The sequence below is a fragment of the Diadema setosum genome, chromosome 10, assembly GCF_964275005.1.
Source record: "Diadema setosum chromosome 10, eeDiaSeto1, whole genome shotgun sequence".
Lineage (NCBI taxonomy): Eukaryota > Metazoa > Echinodermata > Echinoidea > Diadematoida > Diadematidae > Diadema > Diadema setosum.
Window position 1 is genome coordinate 15,974,082 of NC_092694.1, and position 15,900 is coordinate 15,989,981.

The 15,900-nt window shown below is 38.0% G+C and overlaps 1 protein-coding gene across 1 annotated transcript in view; it reads right to left on the minus strand.

Annotated features, from left to right (window-relative positions):
- Nucleotides 1–6,733: 6,733 nt before the first annotated feature.
- Nucleotides 6,734–15,900, minus strand: part of LOC140233800 (uncharacterized) — a 64,253-nt gene continuing 55,086 nt past the window's right edge. The window contains exons 8-10 of the mRNA XM_072313893.1: nt 14,989–15,195; nt 9,713–9,791; nt 6,734–7,520 (exon numbers count right to left, since the gene is read on the minus strand). Of these exons, the coding sequence (XP_072169994.1) occupies nt 6,734–7,520; nt 9,713–9,791; nt 14,989–15,195 (1,073 nt within the window). The remainder of the gene's footprint in view (nt 7,521–9,712; nt 9,792–14,988; nt 15,196–15,900) is intronic.

Consider the following 15,900-nt stretch of genomic DNA (forward strand, 5'->3'; position numbering starts at 1 on the left):
CATGGCCATACCTTTCTCACTAATCTTTCTATCTACGTATCATTTCTTCCCTTACAAGAGAGCTGCCTCGTGATTGTTAAAGGTAGGAGATACCTTTTACAGAACTCCTAAAATGCAGCAAAACATTGAATATGAACCTCGGGGGACTTGTTTAGGCCACTGCTTAGAAATTTGGAAGTCAACAGTTATCTACAATTTGAATAATGCACAAAACTCAACTACTCAGTAGTTCTGTGTGTCAGCCACACTTAAGCCTTTTTGTTGCAGTCTTCTGTATTTTTTTTAATCTATAAACACAAATCGAAAAGTATAAGAGCTGATGTAATAGCATATAGAGTGTGTGGCAAGAATGTATATAGAAATGTTCGTAAGTTTTGATGAACTTTATTCACAAAATATACATGATGGACACACATGCAGTGCATGGGTCTGCAAAGGTAGCCTAGTAATGTACTGGAATTTACGGTGAGCCCCGAAAAAAATTCAATTCAAAATCTAACGGTCAAGAAAAATGACATTGTACTAAATGCTATCTTCCACTTTCAATACTTTATGGGAGTTTCTAAAATGATACTCTCTTTGAGGGTACTGCATACTACAAGCTCTGCTTTTTATCAATCCCCTCCAATTCCAGTAATTTTATTCCTGACTTTACCGTTTTGATATAACATTCAATTCTATCTTTGTTAATAATTTGCCTGTGTCTTTATTTCATGTTATTAATATGTTCATCACATTGTTGTACTGATTTCGTGACATTATCTGTGTATGCGAACATTTCATTGTATTCCTAATTATTTTGTTGGAAATGAAATAAATCAACTTGAACTTGAACTTGAACTAGTTTATTTCTGTATAGCAACCTTATGATAATCCCATTCACAGGAGGGGATTCATCACCGAGGATGGTTATGAAACTTGGATAGATTGTAACCCTTTAGCAACTACCGTTTTACCATGCTCTGCGTGCCTAGGCCTTAAAACTATATAAAACAAAAACGAACGGGTGGCTTCGGGTGTTTGTTTTTGTTTTTGTTTTGTTTTTGTTTTTGTTTTTTGTTTTTGCATAGTGACTAACGGGATAACAATGAAATGGTTAATTATAGAGAGGAGACTACAAGGTTAGAGTTGACTAAACTGCGTATGAGATGTAACAGAGAGAGACAGAGAGAGACAGAGAGACAGAGAGACAGACAAACAGACAGAGAGAGAAAGAGAGAGAGATGGAAGGAGAAAAGACTCAGAAGAGCACGATGAATGAATTGTAAATGAAACTGTACAGCAACTCCGAGCCAGTGAGAGCTGCCTTTGGCTGAGCAGTAGAATTACTTCTGCTAAAAACCACGAGCAATACACAATTTCCGTCACGTCTCGCAGATGTAATAAACTAAATTGCATAATTATTATGCCTGACCACGCTGCTCTGATATATTATGTGGACGCAGCTCTTGTGTAATTCCTCATAATTTCTCGTTGTCCTTCGTGACTAATGACTATAGTTTCATGATCCCCTTACTAAAGATGGACCGTAATTCCTGAACCCGAAATAGCCTTTCCTCTGGAGGCGTATCTGCACAGTCTTATTTGACGTCGCATGGTATGAGTCTGCAACGCACTCAGTGGGCGGGGAGATGTCGAAGGAATGTCCTTTCCTTATATCCCGTAGTCAGTTTTTTGCTCTCTTGAGTTCCAAAAATGTCATTGACTCTAATAAAAAAGGGCATCTGGTATTGAACTCCATCAGACCTTTTTCAATGTCTTTTTGTTGTTGCTGTTGTTGTTTTACCAATCAAATGAGTTCATGAAAGTCACTAGTTAGCTGCATGTTATGGTTTTCATATTATTGCACATTGTTATTACGTGTTTTGTTTTGTTTTGGTTTGGTTTGTTCTTTCAAACTGAATAGGGGCACTGCAATGTAGGCATTATTTCGGTTTAAAAAGCTGAAATCTGACTCAATGCCGAATGGACATTTGCGTCTTTCTGTCGGCGAAATAGTCGAAAGAGCTCAAACTGAAAAAGTTTGAAAATGAGAGAATTTTACAGGACGATTTCTTCAATAACCATTCAAAATACTGTACGTCAATGACGTTGTTGTGAAATAGTCATTATTCTCATGATACAAGAATCATAATGGGGTAATTATCGTAGAAAAAAATGGTTGATTATTCGTGTTTCTTTTAAATAAACGCTGTTCGTTCAATGCTCTGTCATTATACACTTCAATGCGGCAAGTATGAACTTTTCCCCCATAAACATGATTAACAGTAATAACAAAGTTAACAAGATAATAAATCACAGACCTATAAGTTTTAGCAGCAGCTGCTGGAAAAATAATGATAATAATAATAATAACAACAACAACAACAACAACCTTCATCCAAGGATGAAGGTGAATCGGAGAAACTTCGAGATAAAACTTTCCTCTGCGATTCAGGTAAGAGCACCTACAGATTTCGATCCTACTTTAAACGTAGTATTTATATCTATTTTTCATCAATAATTTATAGCATATTCCATGCAGATATGAATACGATTAAAACTCTTTCTTATTCGGCCTAGATGTTAACGCCGCCCAGGTTGTGGCTGATGATGGGGAGAGCGCATCGCCCTGTGGGCCAGAATGAGCTCAAAGTGCGCCTAAATCATATCCCACCCTAAATCTTTTGCCTCTTCCGAATTGTGTGAATAGTGAGAGCTCTGACAATAATTACGAATAACACGGTAAATAGACACAAAATGTGTTTGATTTTATTCACTTTCCAGGACTGTTGCTCGAAAGAAATCAGAATAAGATACTGGAAAAAATGTGGTTCTATTTTCCCGTGCTACCCGTACTTTCGTTTTTTTGTTTTTTTTTTTTTGTTTTTTTTTTTTTGTTTGTGTGTTTGTTTGTTTGTTTTTCAATCCCGGCAAGAAAATGAATGAAAAGGGGGAAGGGGATCATTGATCCGCACTATCTTATACTTTAACCGTGTATTACGGATGTGATTACTGATTACGGACATACATTTTATTGTGTAAACCAAGTTTCTTTCACGTCAACGTTAAAAAAAAAAAAAGAACTACGTCAAATGTTACAAAGTTTTCAAATTGTATTGTGTATAATTCGTAATTTACACAAAGAACTGTTTTTTTTTTTTTTGGTTTTTTTTTACATTATGTCCAGTCGCTTCTTTACCCCCACCTTTTTTTTTTTTTTTTTTTTTTACCACAGAATGCTTTATTTCTAGCAAAAGGTAGCATGGAATATAGTTTTGGCGCACAGACTGTCGGTGTGACTCTGTCTCCGGTGACGACACTCTCCTGTCTTCTCTTGCAATTACCGCATTACTCTCTCTCCTCCTCCCAGACCTTCCCTTCTCTCTCTCTCTCTCCCTAAGGTGTAACCTGTCAAGAGAATTCCACATAACGTGGGGCTCAGCATCACGAGGTGACTGGCGGTGACGTCAAGGGTCACTTAATGTCCCCCTGCGGGTGAGATGGTCGCACAGCTGGGATCAACCTGTTACAGTAATAGCACCTTTTGTTAAAAGCTATACTACCAGAGTCCTTTTTTATGAAGAGTTATAATTGATTAAATAGTTGATTTTTATCATAAGTTTATGGCAGCCTGTGTGGTAAGGAAATTTACAATCTATTATATCTTTTGATAAAACGTTGCCCAGAGACATCTTGTGCTCTTTTTCTTTTGTCTTTCTTGAAAATGAGTAAATAGGAGGTTATTTTCTAATGCTATGACTTTATTGATTCCTTCTAAAGAAGCAACGTTGTAATATCCGTCTATCACACATCGAGGTGTGTGCATCACGACTTCAAATTTGCGTGAGCCAGAACAGTAGCGACATATTAGGCAGACTGGTAGCTTCCAGAGAAATTGGATCAGCGCATTAATTTTTTTCAAACTGAATAAAGTTGGACAAGTCATACTCGTTTCATAATCTATATTCATTTTTTCTTCTTTTTTTTTTTGGGGGGGGGGTTGTAATTCCTCTAAAAAGTGATACACAAAGAATGACGACTGCGGTGTTATTTCAGTCCACTACTGCTTTGATAATAATATTATTTAAATAACACCATATTGGCTTCTCCCTTTTTTGTCTCTCTCTTCAGATATTCCTAGGATATATTGTCAGTTTATTTTATAGTCTAGCATGTGATGCGCCTTGAACAAGGCTAATACCAATAAAGAAGTCCGCAGCAAGTTATCGCTCTCAGATCAAGACATGGCTTCCCAATCGTGGTCTCTCGCAACATTGTTGTGATGGTTTGGGTGCGATCTGCCAGGAATGGAGCGGAACATTTTGATTGTCATGATATGGTGATTGGGTTGAGTCGTGACAAGCATCTAAATGATCCTTCAAATCTTTGCTCATCTTTAACTGCGTTCACTACTCTAATTTAAAATAGCAATCCCTGTATAAACGATAGTTGTTGTTGTTTTTTTTTTCCTTCTCCCCGAGAGAGCAGCGAAAAGCAATTTTAGTACACCGTGGAAGGCACGTACCCATGTTTAGGAAGAAGCTTCCGATAAATTCATCCCTTGTTATCGGTATTATTAAATGTATACATCATCATCACCATCATCAATAACAACATTATCATCATCACAATGACTACCACAACGTGTTCTTTCTATTACATGTATGTTATGTATGTGTGTATGTATGTATGTGTGTATGTATATGTGTACGTATGTATGTATAATATAATGTTTGTGTGTAATGACGATATTGGACGGATTTTAGATCATAATTATGAAAGTCTCGATAATGATGGAAATCATGATAATTAAAACTTCATAGTATTGCTGGAATTGATCATTATCGTTATTAGCGTTGTTGATATTTCTATATATTGCGCACACAGTATCACTCTCATCACAAATAAACAAAAAATGACCTTTCATTAATTTTCACCACGTTACATCTCACCACCAGTAACAATTATTCGATAATTTATGCAATGAATGAATAAAAAATTGATAGAAATGTATTTATCTTCAAATATGGATAATGCAGCAAGGTGACTTTGACATGATATACAATGATATTTACATTTTTACCATGATTGAAAATATAAAATATGTAGACATAAAAAAAAAAAATGATAACAAATATTTAAAAAAATAAGTCTTTTAAAAGACATCGGTTTGCTTTTGACATGGTGTGTCTTGTGCAAGATCGTTGTCTTGCTTTCCAATAACCAAATATATACACATTGCTACTCCTGAAACAAAATATATAATATGACTTGTGATTCAGCCTGCGTGTTTTTACAAACATGATATTAGCGGCATGTATAAAGTTATTACCCATTATAGGATAGATTGCTAAAATACATTTACATTTCTGTTAAATTGCATAACGGCGAAGTGCATTTGTTTTATTTGGCATTAGTATGAAAGATACAATGATACATTATTGCGTACTATAGTTCTTATAAAACAAATTTATATTTGATATACATGGAATTTCATCTCCTACCGGCAAACACATACGGCATGACTCTTAAATGCTTCATACACACACATTTACCTCTTTGAATGGACTACACTGCAGCAAACTTGATGGAAAACAGCAAGCACAATATGCCTTCTCATGCCATGTACCGAAGAGACAGCAGTAAGTGCTTTACACCAACCATCACAAATATCACATATGAAAAATATTGGATTCCAAATGTTCATAATTTTGATGTATTGACAATGAAAATGACACTCCTAACAGACAGCCGTGCCAAATAGACGAACATACTCCAAACGCAGCAGAGAATAGTCTCAATGCAAGTGATGTCAGTGTATTTTTTTTTTCAGCATTGTAATGAACTGAACATGAACTGTGTGAGAAAAAAAAAATAAAACACCCTTCTCACTTTTGTTTGTCTATTTCTCCCTCGGAGAGAGCATTTGCCGTTATAGCATGTTTCGATTTTCGGTCACACTACCAAGATTTAATACATTAACAATGTGAAAATCCTTCGCAGATATTGCTTTTGATTTTCTTGGATCGCCTAGAGTGTCTTCGAGTCGTCTATTATTGACGTAAATACACCAGGTTGTGCACTACTGAAACGTAGGGGAATGAATGATGTGATAACGAAGTTTACAAAGGACGTGGTGTGCAGTCGATAATATTTGATGTTGTGTTGTCAAGTACGCACATGTTCAACAATTGTGCTTGTTTCAGATTACGTAATCCAGTTCACAGTTCACATGTAATTGTGTAACCTTCTTGATTGTATTCTGAGCATTTTGCTAGAATTTAGAGCTCCCATTTCCAAAACTTTGAGATAACAAGTCCGGGCAATATTCATCATCCATCCGTTCTAATAACTAACTTTGATGGCTCAGAAAATGACTCAAAGTAAGTGTCAAGCGATCTTTACAAATTTTGGACGGAACAAACAAAACAAAACCTTCACCTCATATTTTGATTCTATAAATAAATTTTCACTAAAACTATGGCCTACAGTAGACCACTGATAGACATACTGACTTTTAAACTATAGCCTACAGTAGACCACTGATAGACACACTGACTTTTAAACTACCATTACAAAAAGGTAAGAAACAGGAGAAAGAAAACAGCGATAGCGTTGACGATGTGCATGGCATCCTAAAGATATTTTTGCAGACACAAAGAGGTATATGGTAAAATCGTTGTTGAACTCTGGAGGAAGCCCGTTTGTCACAGTTTTCTATTGTGGCAGCAGCATTTGTGCACCAGATACACTATAGTGCCTCGAGGATTCTTTCTGGTTTTACTGAAGACTCATGGGGTTGGTACAGAACATTGTCGACCATGATATCATTTGGTTCCTGACAATTATTGTCGACTCGGCTGTCGGCAGGTACGTAGAGCTCGTTTTCTACCATCGTTAAACTCCCTTCCCTGTCGTCCAAATCTGTGTCCATCGTCATCGTACCTACGCCACTGTCGCGCGCGTCAACCTCGGCGTAGTCCGCCGTGCTGTAAAGAGGATCGCCATCGACGTGGAGTGTGATTTCCATGTTCGGCTCCGGCTCGTAGATGTGCTCGCCGGAGCTGCTCGTTCCTTCTAGTGACGGCTCGTCGTACAGATAGTTCTCTGCTGCGTTGGACGCTGTAAAGTCCCCTCCCACTTCGTAGATGAATTCGTCGTCGTGTATGATCGACTCAAACGCCGGCGAGGAAGGATTGTAGAGCTCATTGACGACCATAATGGAGGAGTTCCTGTTCTCGTCCTCCATCACCAGCCGACCGTTCGGCACCTTCTGCGAAGGTGAGTTCAGGAGAATGGCGTCGTCACAGTCGCCGTTGACATCAACGTCGTGGAACTCGTCGTAATCGGCGTAGAGATGTTCGGAGAGACCGCCGGGGGTAGACGCCCGACGGATGGGTGAGGAGTGGAAACTGACCCTGCCCTGGCTCGCCGACTCGTATGTGTGGTGCTCGGCTTCCAGTTGTTCTTTCTCGAGGTGAATGGGACTCCAGGACGTACGAAAGTGCATTGGCTTCCTATCTCCATACTTCACAGGCCTGGGAGTGAAATCATTTCGAATGGAAATCAAAGTATGTGGTTTACCGGTATGAGCATGTAAAGCATGTAAAGGTTGGTGACAGCATGACTGCTTCAAGACACGATTTTAACAAGAAGTGATATTGTAACATGAAATGATACATTATAACAGTATAAGAAAATGCAGCCACTTTGCACAACTTACTTCCGGCGAATTGAAATTCATACTGCTGTGGTAAGTATCTATTTGCTTACCTATTTTTCTGATGAAGTTTATGAAGATAAGTGTAAATGAAATAAAGATAGAAAAATAACAAATAAACGTTTACGGATTTTATCGAATATAGAAATTCCGCGCACGGCTTTCGTCTGTTTGTGTGTTTTACCTATGTGTGTATGTTGTGTTATAATGAAATTATTCATAAACTTTGTATCTGTCGTATCTAAGTAAAAAAAAAAAGTCCTTTCTTGACGATACCCTTCAACTGTACTTACGTTAAAATGTTCTTTTTCCTATTCATATTTGTCTTTATGAATGGAATGGTGTCATATAATGACACGAGACTTCAAGAATGGTAACAATATGGAATATGGAACATTAAAAATCAAACATGAAACATGGGGAGTACGATATAAGACACAAAACATGAGACATTAAACATAAGACTTGAGATAATTGAAATATGGGCCGAGGCATGAGCTGGAATGATGACAGGAAACCTTAGAGAGAGCAAACGCGAGACAGGATACATTAGACATGAGACATGAGACACGATACACGAGCTAGAAATGAGACAGGACACGTGGGACATCGAACACGGAATTTTAGAAACGTGATATGAGATAGGAATTACGCGTTTGTTTGTTTGTAATTTTCCATCTGAGAAGATGGCTGGAAAACCCATATTCAGCTACGTTACGCTGGTCTTCCATGGGGTCCAGTTGGATGTGAGGTGGGACCACTTCACCGGGTTAAACACCCTGCTCTTTGCAATGAATGAATGAAGCGGAATCTTTTACGTGCATGAGTTGTTACTCTCTCATACACGGGACCTCCATTTTATGTCCTATCCGAGGGACAGAGTGTTTTTGCCTCTTGCTAGAGGAGACGGTATGCTTACACACAACATTGCTCAGTCCAGACTCGGGTTCGAATCCGGGCCGCGTGATTGCGAGGCAGACGCGCTACCGACTAAGCAAACTCACCGCCCTACGAGTCGTGAGAGATGAGACAGAGACTGAGGTGAGACGAGATGAAAGGCATGAGATACGAGACGCCAGATATGAGAAGTGGAATATGAAGCATGGGACTAGAAACATGAGATACATGGGACACGAGCTAGAAATGAAACAAGAAGCATGGGACGTGAGACATGAGACATGAGACACGAGCTAGAAATGAGACAGGGGAACACAATGCGAGTGAGACGAGACACGATTAAAGAGATACAAAAAATGAGATGGGAGACATGAGTCGTGAGACATGAGATATGAATGAAGCGTGAGATATTAGACCTGAGTTATGAGACATGAGACAGGAACTAAAAATGAGATAGGAAACATGAGTTGTGAGACAAAAGCTACGAGACTCGATGTATGAAAATGAAACAAGGAGCATGAGTCCTGACACGTGATACGTGAGGCGTGAGCATGGCAAGGCATGACGAAGCACGAGTCTCGAGTTATGAGCAACAAAATAGGAGGCATAAGTCCAGAGATAAGAAGCATGAGTTCTGAGACATGAGACGGGAACATGGCGAGACATGAGACACGAGACTCGAGGTATGAGAAATGAGATATAGGAAGCATAAGTCGTGAGACGTGAGACATGAAATGTGAGACACGGGACACAATGTATGAGAAATGAGATGGGAGGCATGAGCCGTGAGTCGTGAGACATAAGACATGAGATACGAGCAAGAAATGAGACAGAGAGCATGGCACAGGAAATTATTATGAGACGAGACACGAGAAACGAAGTGTGATAAATGAGATGGAAGAGAGGAGGACGATGAATGAGATGAGAAGGAAGTATGAGGCATGTGAAATACGCTGAGACGTGAGACACGAGGTATGGGAATTGAGACATGAGACATCAAAGATGAAATGTTGAGACATGAGACATGAAACACATTATGACGTCAGATTTTAGACCTGAGATGTGGTGTGAAAGCGTTTATGATGGGACAAAAAAAATGGAAAATGCAATTACCTCTTTCTGCAATGGAAGAAAACCAGGGTCATGACAACGGTCACGAGTAGAAGTCCAGCGAGTGTCCCCAGAATGATGCCTGTTCAAAGATAATAATACACATCAACACGTTATAATTGATGACGATCCAAAAAGATTGTAATACCAAGACCGATAGAGGGCGGACTGCGCTTCGTGCACACCGAAGACATGGTGGCTTCGTGTGCTGTTTTGTAAAGGGGAATCGTAAAGGGGATGGCGAGTAACTGATCAGTAATGGGAATGCTGGGGGATGATTGTTCCAATCCTTGTGGGATTCATTTAAGAGTACGTTGTATATCTATTGTTGTGTGAAAATTATTTGCTTCAGAATGGTCTCATATTCAAGTAATGTGCAGTTTAAAGTTTCCAGGTTAGCATGCCTGTACAGTGACGGGGCGATCGTTAACGATCGTTTATAACAACAGATATATAATGTGCTCTTAAATGAATCCCACAAGGATAGGAACAATCATCCCCCAGCATTCTCACTGATTCCCACTGATCAGTTACAAGCCATCCCCTTTAATAGCTGCCTGATCCTTTGAATTTATTTCATGACGATTTAGAAATGTCAGTTTAGCGGATATGTATGTAATTCAGAATTATGCATATGCTTTATCCACTGATTTGCTCCACAGATTGTGAACAGCGCCAACTACCGTCATTAACACGTCAAGATCGGTACTGTGACTACTATTGTCTACTGTGCAATAATGTTATGGAATGTTTATATTGATAATTATAGATACACTTGATAGAGGCCGCTTTTCACGTCTATTCTCATTAAAGGGGCAATGATTCCACAGTAGTTTGATAATGAACAAAGGATTATTGACAATATTGTACGACTGTAGGCTACGTTAGAGTAAAATAGTACTATGAACACTAATACACGTCTACTGATTGTCCAACATAAAGATATAGTTATTGTACTATTGTCCAAAATGTGGTTCGGTTCAACATCCATCATAAATGAATGATGCTGGATAAAGGAATCGCAAAAAAGAAGAAAAAAAAAAACAACAACAACACCAGCTAAATTCTCATGTTGACATGACCAAAATGCTAAAATACAAAAGCGATTGTAATGGTGATTTTTTCCACCCTTTGGAATTTATGCAAGAGTAATTGCTCACACGAGCAATAATGCATTAGTTAGAGCTAGAAAACAGCATGTCAGATTATGATTATATTTTTAATTATCATTCAGTCAGATTATACATAATAAGAATATAATTATAATTATGGCTCACGTATGCCCTTTATCATTCTCTTTCCCTCCCTTCCCCTCCCCCTTTCTCTTGCTCAACAAACAAACAAACAAACAACTGACGACGATATCTCTTACCTATGTGAATGGATCCGCCTGGTGCTCTTAGTATGGATGTTGTTTCTAAACAAAAAAAGTGAAACATTAAAAAAGATAAAAAACAATTATAAATTGACTTAAACAATGATTCAAGAAAGCCATTCAAGGGAGTATTTTTCTTAGGGCAGTGTGATACAAGTTGGTTTTACGGTTTCGATGTTCCTCTCTATAATACGAATGAAGAAAAGACCGAGTTATTTGTAAGATTTTCTGATGATAACTGCGATCTTTATATGCGATGGGATTGCAAAATGCTTAAAGAAGAGATTAAGACAATATGATGTATTAATAGTGTTTAATATTTTTGGATTAGATGCATTATATTGCAGAGAAGTATATTTACCAAACATCATTCACACTGCTGCTTTTATTCGCTCATTTTATAACAGAATGTACAAAAAAAAAAGTCGCACATGGCCAAAATGATGACATCTCGACACGTGTAAAACAGAACTCCTGAGCGCTGACAAATGGCTTCCATTATTTCATCTGTGGTTTGGTAATCAATGTGCATGCGCATAATTCGACCATAATCAACGCAAAAGTATTGTATAGTCTCCATTTTTACACATTTTCCATAAAAAAGCCAACGTCTTGTCGGATTGCATTCGTTAAGTCTCTACTATGATTTTGAATGCTCATGCTGCATCTCAAACCATCCTTGTTTTCGATTGGAGGCGATGCGACGCTTCATCAACAACGTCGAATGCTATTCGTAGGGCAGTGTGAGATGTCGCAAGTCATGAACCCACTGATTTTCTTTTTTTTTTTTATTCCAATTGTTGAATTGACTTATCGGATAGTCACATTATGTCGACAAACAGAGTGTGGAAGGTACAGAGTATAGTAAACCATTTGATGCTGGGATAAGTATTAGTGTATGCTATTTTTTTTTCTTGTTTTGTTTTATTTTGTTTGTCGGGAGAATCAATGCCGAATACAATCATATTGTAGTTTGTATTTAGGATTTACCCCGCATAAGAGTATCATAAGAGTATAAGTCATTTGCATAATTGGGACAGCTAAATCGTTTCACGAGAAAAGAAAAATAATCCTCTCATCAACCAAAAACACGAAAATGACATGAATGGCATGTGACAAGATTCTCTATGTAAATTATGCTGTTGATGTGTTGATTTTTATTCTGGTATAACGCTTCTCTAGCCAACGTTTTCGTTTGATTGAAAACTTAAGCAACATAGATCAAACTTTAAATCTTGTTAGTATTGCATGGGTAAATCAATCACTGCTAAAACTTATAAAAGAGCTTCTTAAGTGATTAATGATCTTATGATGTAAAGTGTGCGTATAAATGCGCGCGCGATATTTTTGACGAAATGATAATGGCAGGGAAAAATTTCAGCTCCCTCCGTTGACCATCATGGTGTTATGAATTGCATATCATGAATTGTGAAATTCAGTGCAGGAAAGATTCAAGGTCAAGGACAATCTTTAAGATAGATGAACAAAAAAAAAAAAAACAAAAAAAAAAAAACAAACAAACAGACCCACTTAAAAAAGAACACAACACCACAACATATCGGCACCCCAGTTGGGACAGCAGGAGAAGTTTACCATGCCCATCCATCGACCCCCCCCATGATGTATGTATAATAAGAAAAATAACATTGTATGTCTTTTGTTAGTCACATTAATATCACAGAAACATGCAAGTTATGCTGAGTCGAGAGGAAGGTGCATTCCAGTGTCTTTTGTCAAACATTTCAGTACATTAGCAATGATTGACAGATGATGTAATCTCAAGAATATTGGTTTGGAAGGATTTTTGTGGGCGTTCCTAAGTAATCTGAAGAAAAAATAGAACAAAACAATCGTTAAAAATATACGGAATGTTTCTAGATATTCGTTTTACCGCAAAAGTGATGTTGAGGGTATCGTAAATCAACACAAATCATCATGCATTTGGATTTCAGGGCCCCTTTAAAGCTGCGCATTATATGTGTGCTCAATTCAAGTGCGTTATACTAGTAGCCTGGTGATGAACAAATTTCAGGGGGAAATGTGTATTACCTGTCGTCAATTCCTCAACATAAGCTGACGTATATTCACCTCGGCTAGAAACATTTGAAGCTATCCTCACAGAAAAATTTAAAGGAAATAGACATAGTACAGTGTAGAGTAAACAAAACGCTACAAGCAAAATCGAAAACAAAATGAAATATACTTATTAGGAAGCACGACAAAATTAAGTACAATCTCATACCGTAAGTTACAATTGCGTGAGTATATTAGAAATCATATTTGTGTTCATCTTTTCAAAATTCTCTACCAAAGGTGTGAAAATAAATGAAATTAAATGAAATACAGTAAATTCAGGCCAACAAAGTGATATCTGTTTTATCAAAAACCAGACATAAAATAGAAATTTTGACAATTACGCCATAAACTCACTCCTCTCCAATTGGTTTATAAACAAAAGTATTTCCGAAATCATTCTATTTTCTTTTTTTTTTTTTTTTTTACTGATAAAGCAACTGCAACTTCTTAAACTTCGCTAAATTCATGACATTGTAGGTTATTACACGACTTGACGCGAATGAGAGATACATATATATTTTTTTATCTAGTGATGATTGTTGAATAATTCAATGTGAGCTCCTAGGAGTGAGGATAACATCACCTCTGCAAGTTTGGGTATGTGATTGTAACTATTCGTCCCCTATTTTGTGAAAACATTGGGAGATGTAAAATTCCACATTTTTGTTATTATTGTACGTGTGATTTTTCATAAAACGTTTTATTTTCCATTCTGATGTTACTTTGTTTAATAAAGCTAGCCAAGAATATGGTGCTGAATTGTCTTCTCGGAGCGCCCCCCCCCCCCTCCCCGGATGACTGTTGAATGTGCATAGGGCGACTAGCAAATCCGGGGTGTGGCCAGGTATAAACCGTCACAACATCCAGGTAAAGGTCACAATCACAAGAGTTATATTGCATTTCATTGATACCCCCTGCTAGACGAAACTGTTGAAGGGCGAAATAATACGGACTGGGTCAGTTTAGTTGCATTGATTTAAATTTTCGCTTATCAAGTCTATTGATATTAAATCATTTTTGCGCTTGATATCACGTTTATGTGTTTGTTTTTATTGTCATTTCCTATGATAACTCTTCGAACAATGACGTCCGAACAATTCTGCACGCGCATCTGTCTAGAGGTAACACGTCTTGGTGCAGAATATTTGCTGGAAATAAGGAACAGTAAAATGAACGCCAGCACTGTTTCTGGCACTTTTTTTTTTTTTTTTTTGGGGGGGGGGGGGGGAGGTATGCGTCTGATTAGAATATACAGTGAGTTTATTGCAGTCAGAAACTCCTTAGTGCGGTCATAACATTTTAGAAAAAGGCATCACGAGTTCATTTGGGTTTGTGGGTTGATAACCGGCCATGTTCTCAAATAGTTTTGCTGAAATTAAATGTCATGGTAACAGCGGAAATGTTTAGACCCTCGTGTTCTTTGATTATAGGGTTTACTAGCTTACTGTTCTTACTGGAATTATTGGACACACGCAATTTAATACGCTGATGGTATGGTGTCCATTTTCCCGGTTTTTCTTTTCTTTCTTTTTTTTTGGGGGGGGGGGGGCAGGATGACATATCATTCAAGATGTTATATTAAGTAGACAGATAGATTGCTCAATATTCTAGGAGAGAGAAAAGATATGCCATAGACATTACAGGTACACACATGCCCGCTCAAACGTCTCTAGACTTGTAACTCATGTTCACTGTATGAGTGATCGGTTGAGAGATAATGTACAAGCTAATCATCGCCTAACGTTCGTTTTTCCCCCTTCTTCTAGACAGTAATCATTTGACAGATCAACTGTGCACGTTGGGTCTCTACGAAGGATTGAACACGTACCTGTGCACTTTGGTGGAGGGACATCCCACCTGTAGGAGGTGGGGTCGGTTTCACTGCTGACGCACTGTGCCTTCTTGGCCCCTGCCAGTTCATATCCGTCGCGACAGCCAAAGTTGACGGTAGTTCCAAAACGGCTCACCCGGGTGTCCACGGTTCCGTTCGCCGGGGGGCTGAGGCGGTCGCAGAAGCCGTCAGTCGTGCTGAAAACTAGGTCGGTGAGATAGCAAAACTTTGAGAAAAGGTTGTTCCGATAAAAAAGAAGTCATAAAATGTCAAAACAGCTTTTCTTACTCTTTCTCCCTGCTATGTACACTCTTCGCGCTGTTCCAAGAATGCTTAATTCTACCCAATGATCTCATGAACATTTTTGTATAGTTATCTTAGATATGGTCCCTTTAACCCTATAAAGCCCAAGCTATTTTGACCCCTTCCAGGCCCAAGGGGGGGGGGGGGGGGCACATTGTGCCCCCCCTATATAACTTCTTTATTATACGATGTATGACCGTCATATTTGGCACGTGGGTAGAGCAACTCATACTCTACATGACCCAACATTCGAAATTTCCCAAGGTCATCCACTGAGGGCGCTATTTACCAAAATATAAAGAAATACATAGGAAATACGCTAAAATCCTGTTTTTTCTTTGTATTTCTTTATCCCCAGTATATATGTTTTTATTTTATATCAATCGTTTTCATATTTACCACAAAGGAAAAGCAAGTAAACTTTCACTATTTGTTATGGTTGAAATTTCTCAAGGTCAACATGTGGGGGCGCTATTCATTACAATATGAAAAAATATATGAAACCTATCATGTATTGCTTGGAATGGGTACATATTATTGGCATCACATTTCATATTTCAAAAATATTGAAATTTTGAGTTTGAAGATTGATAATATGATATACAA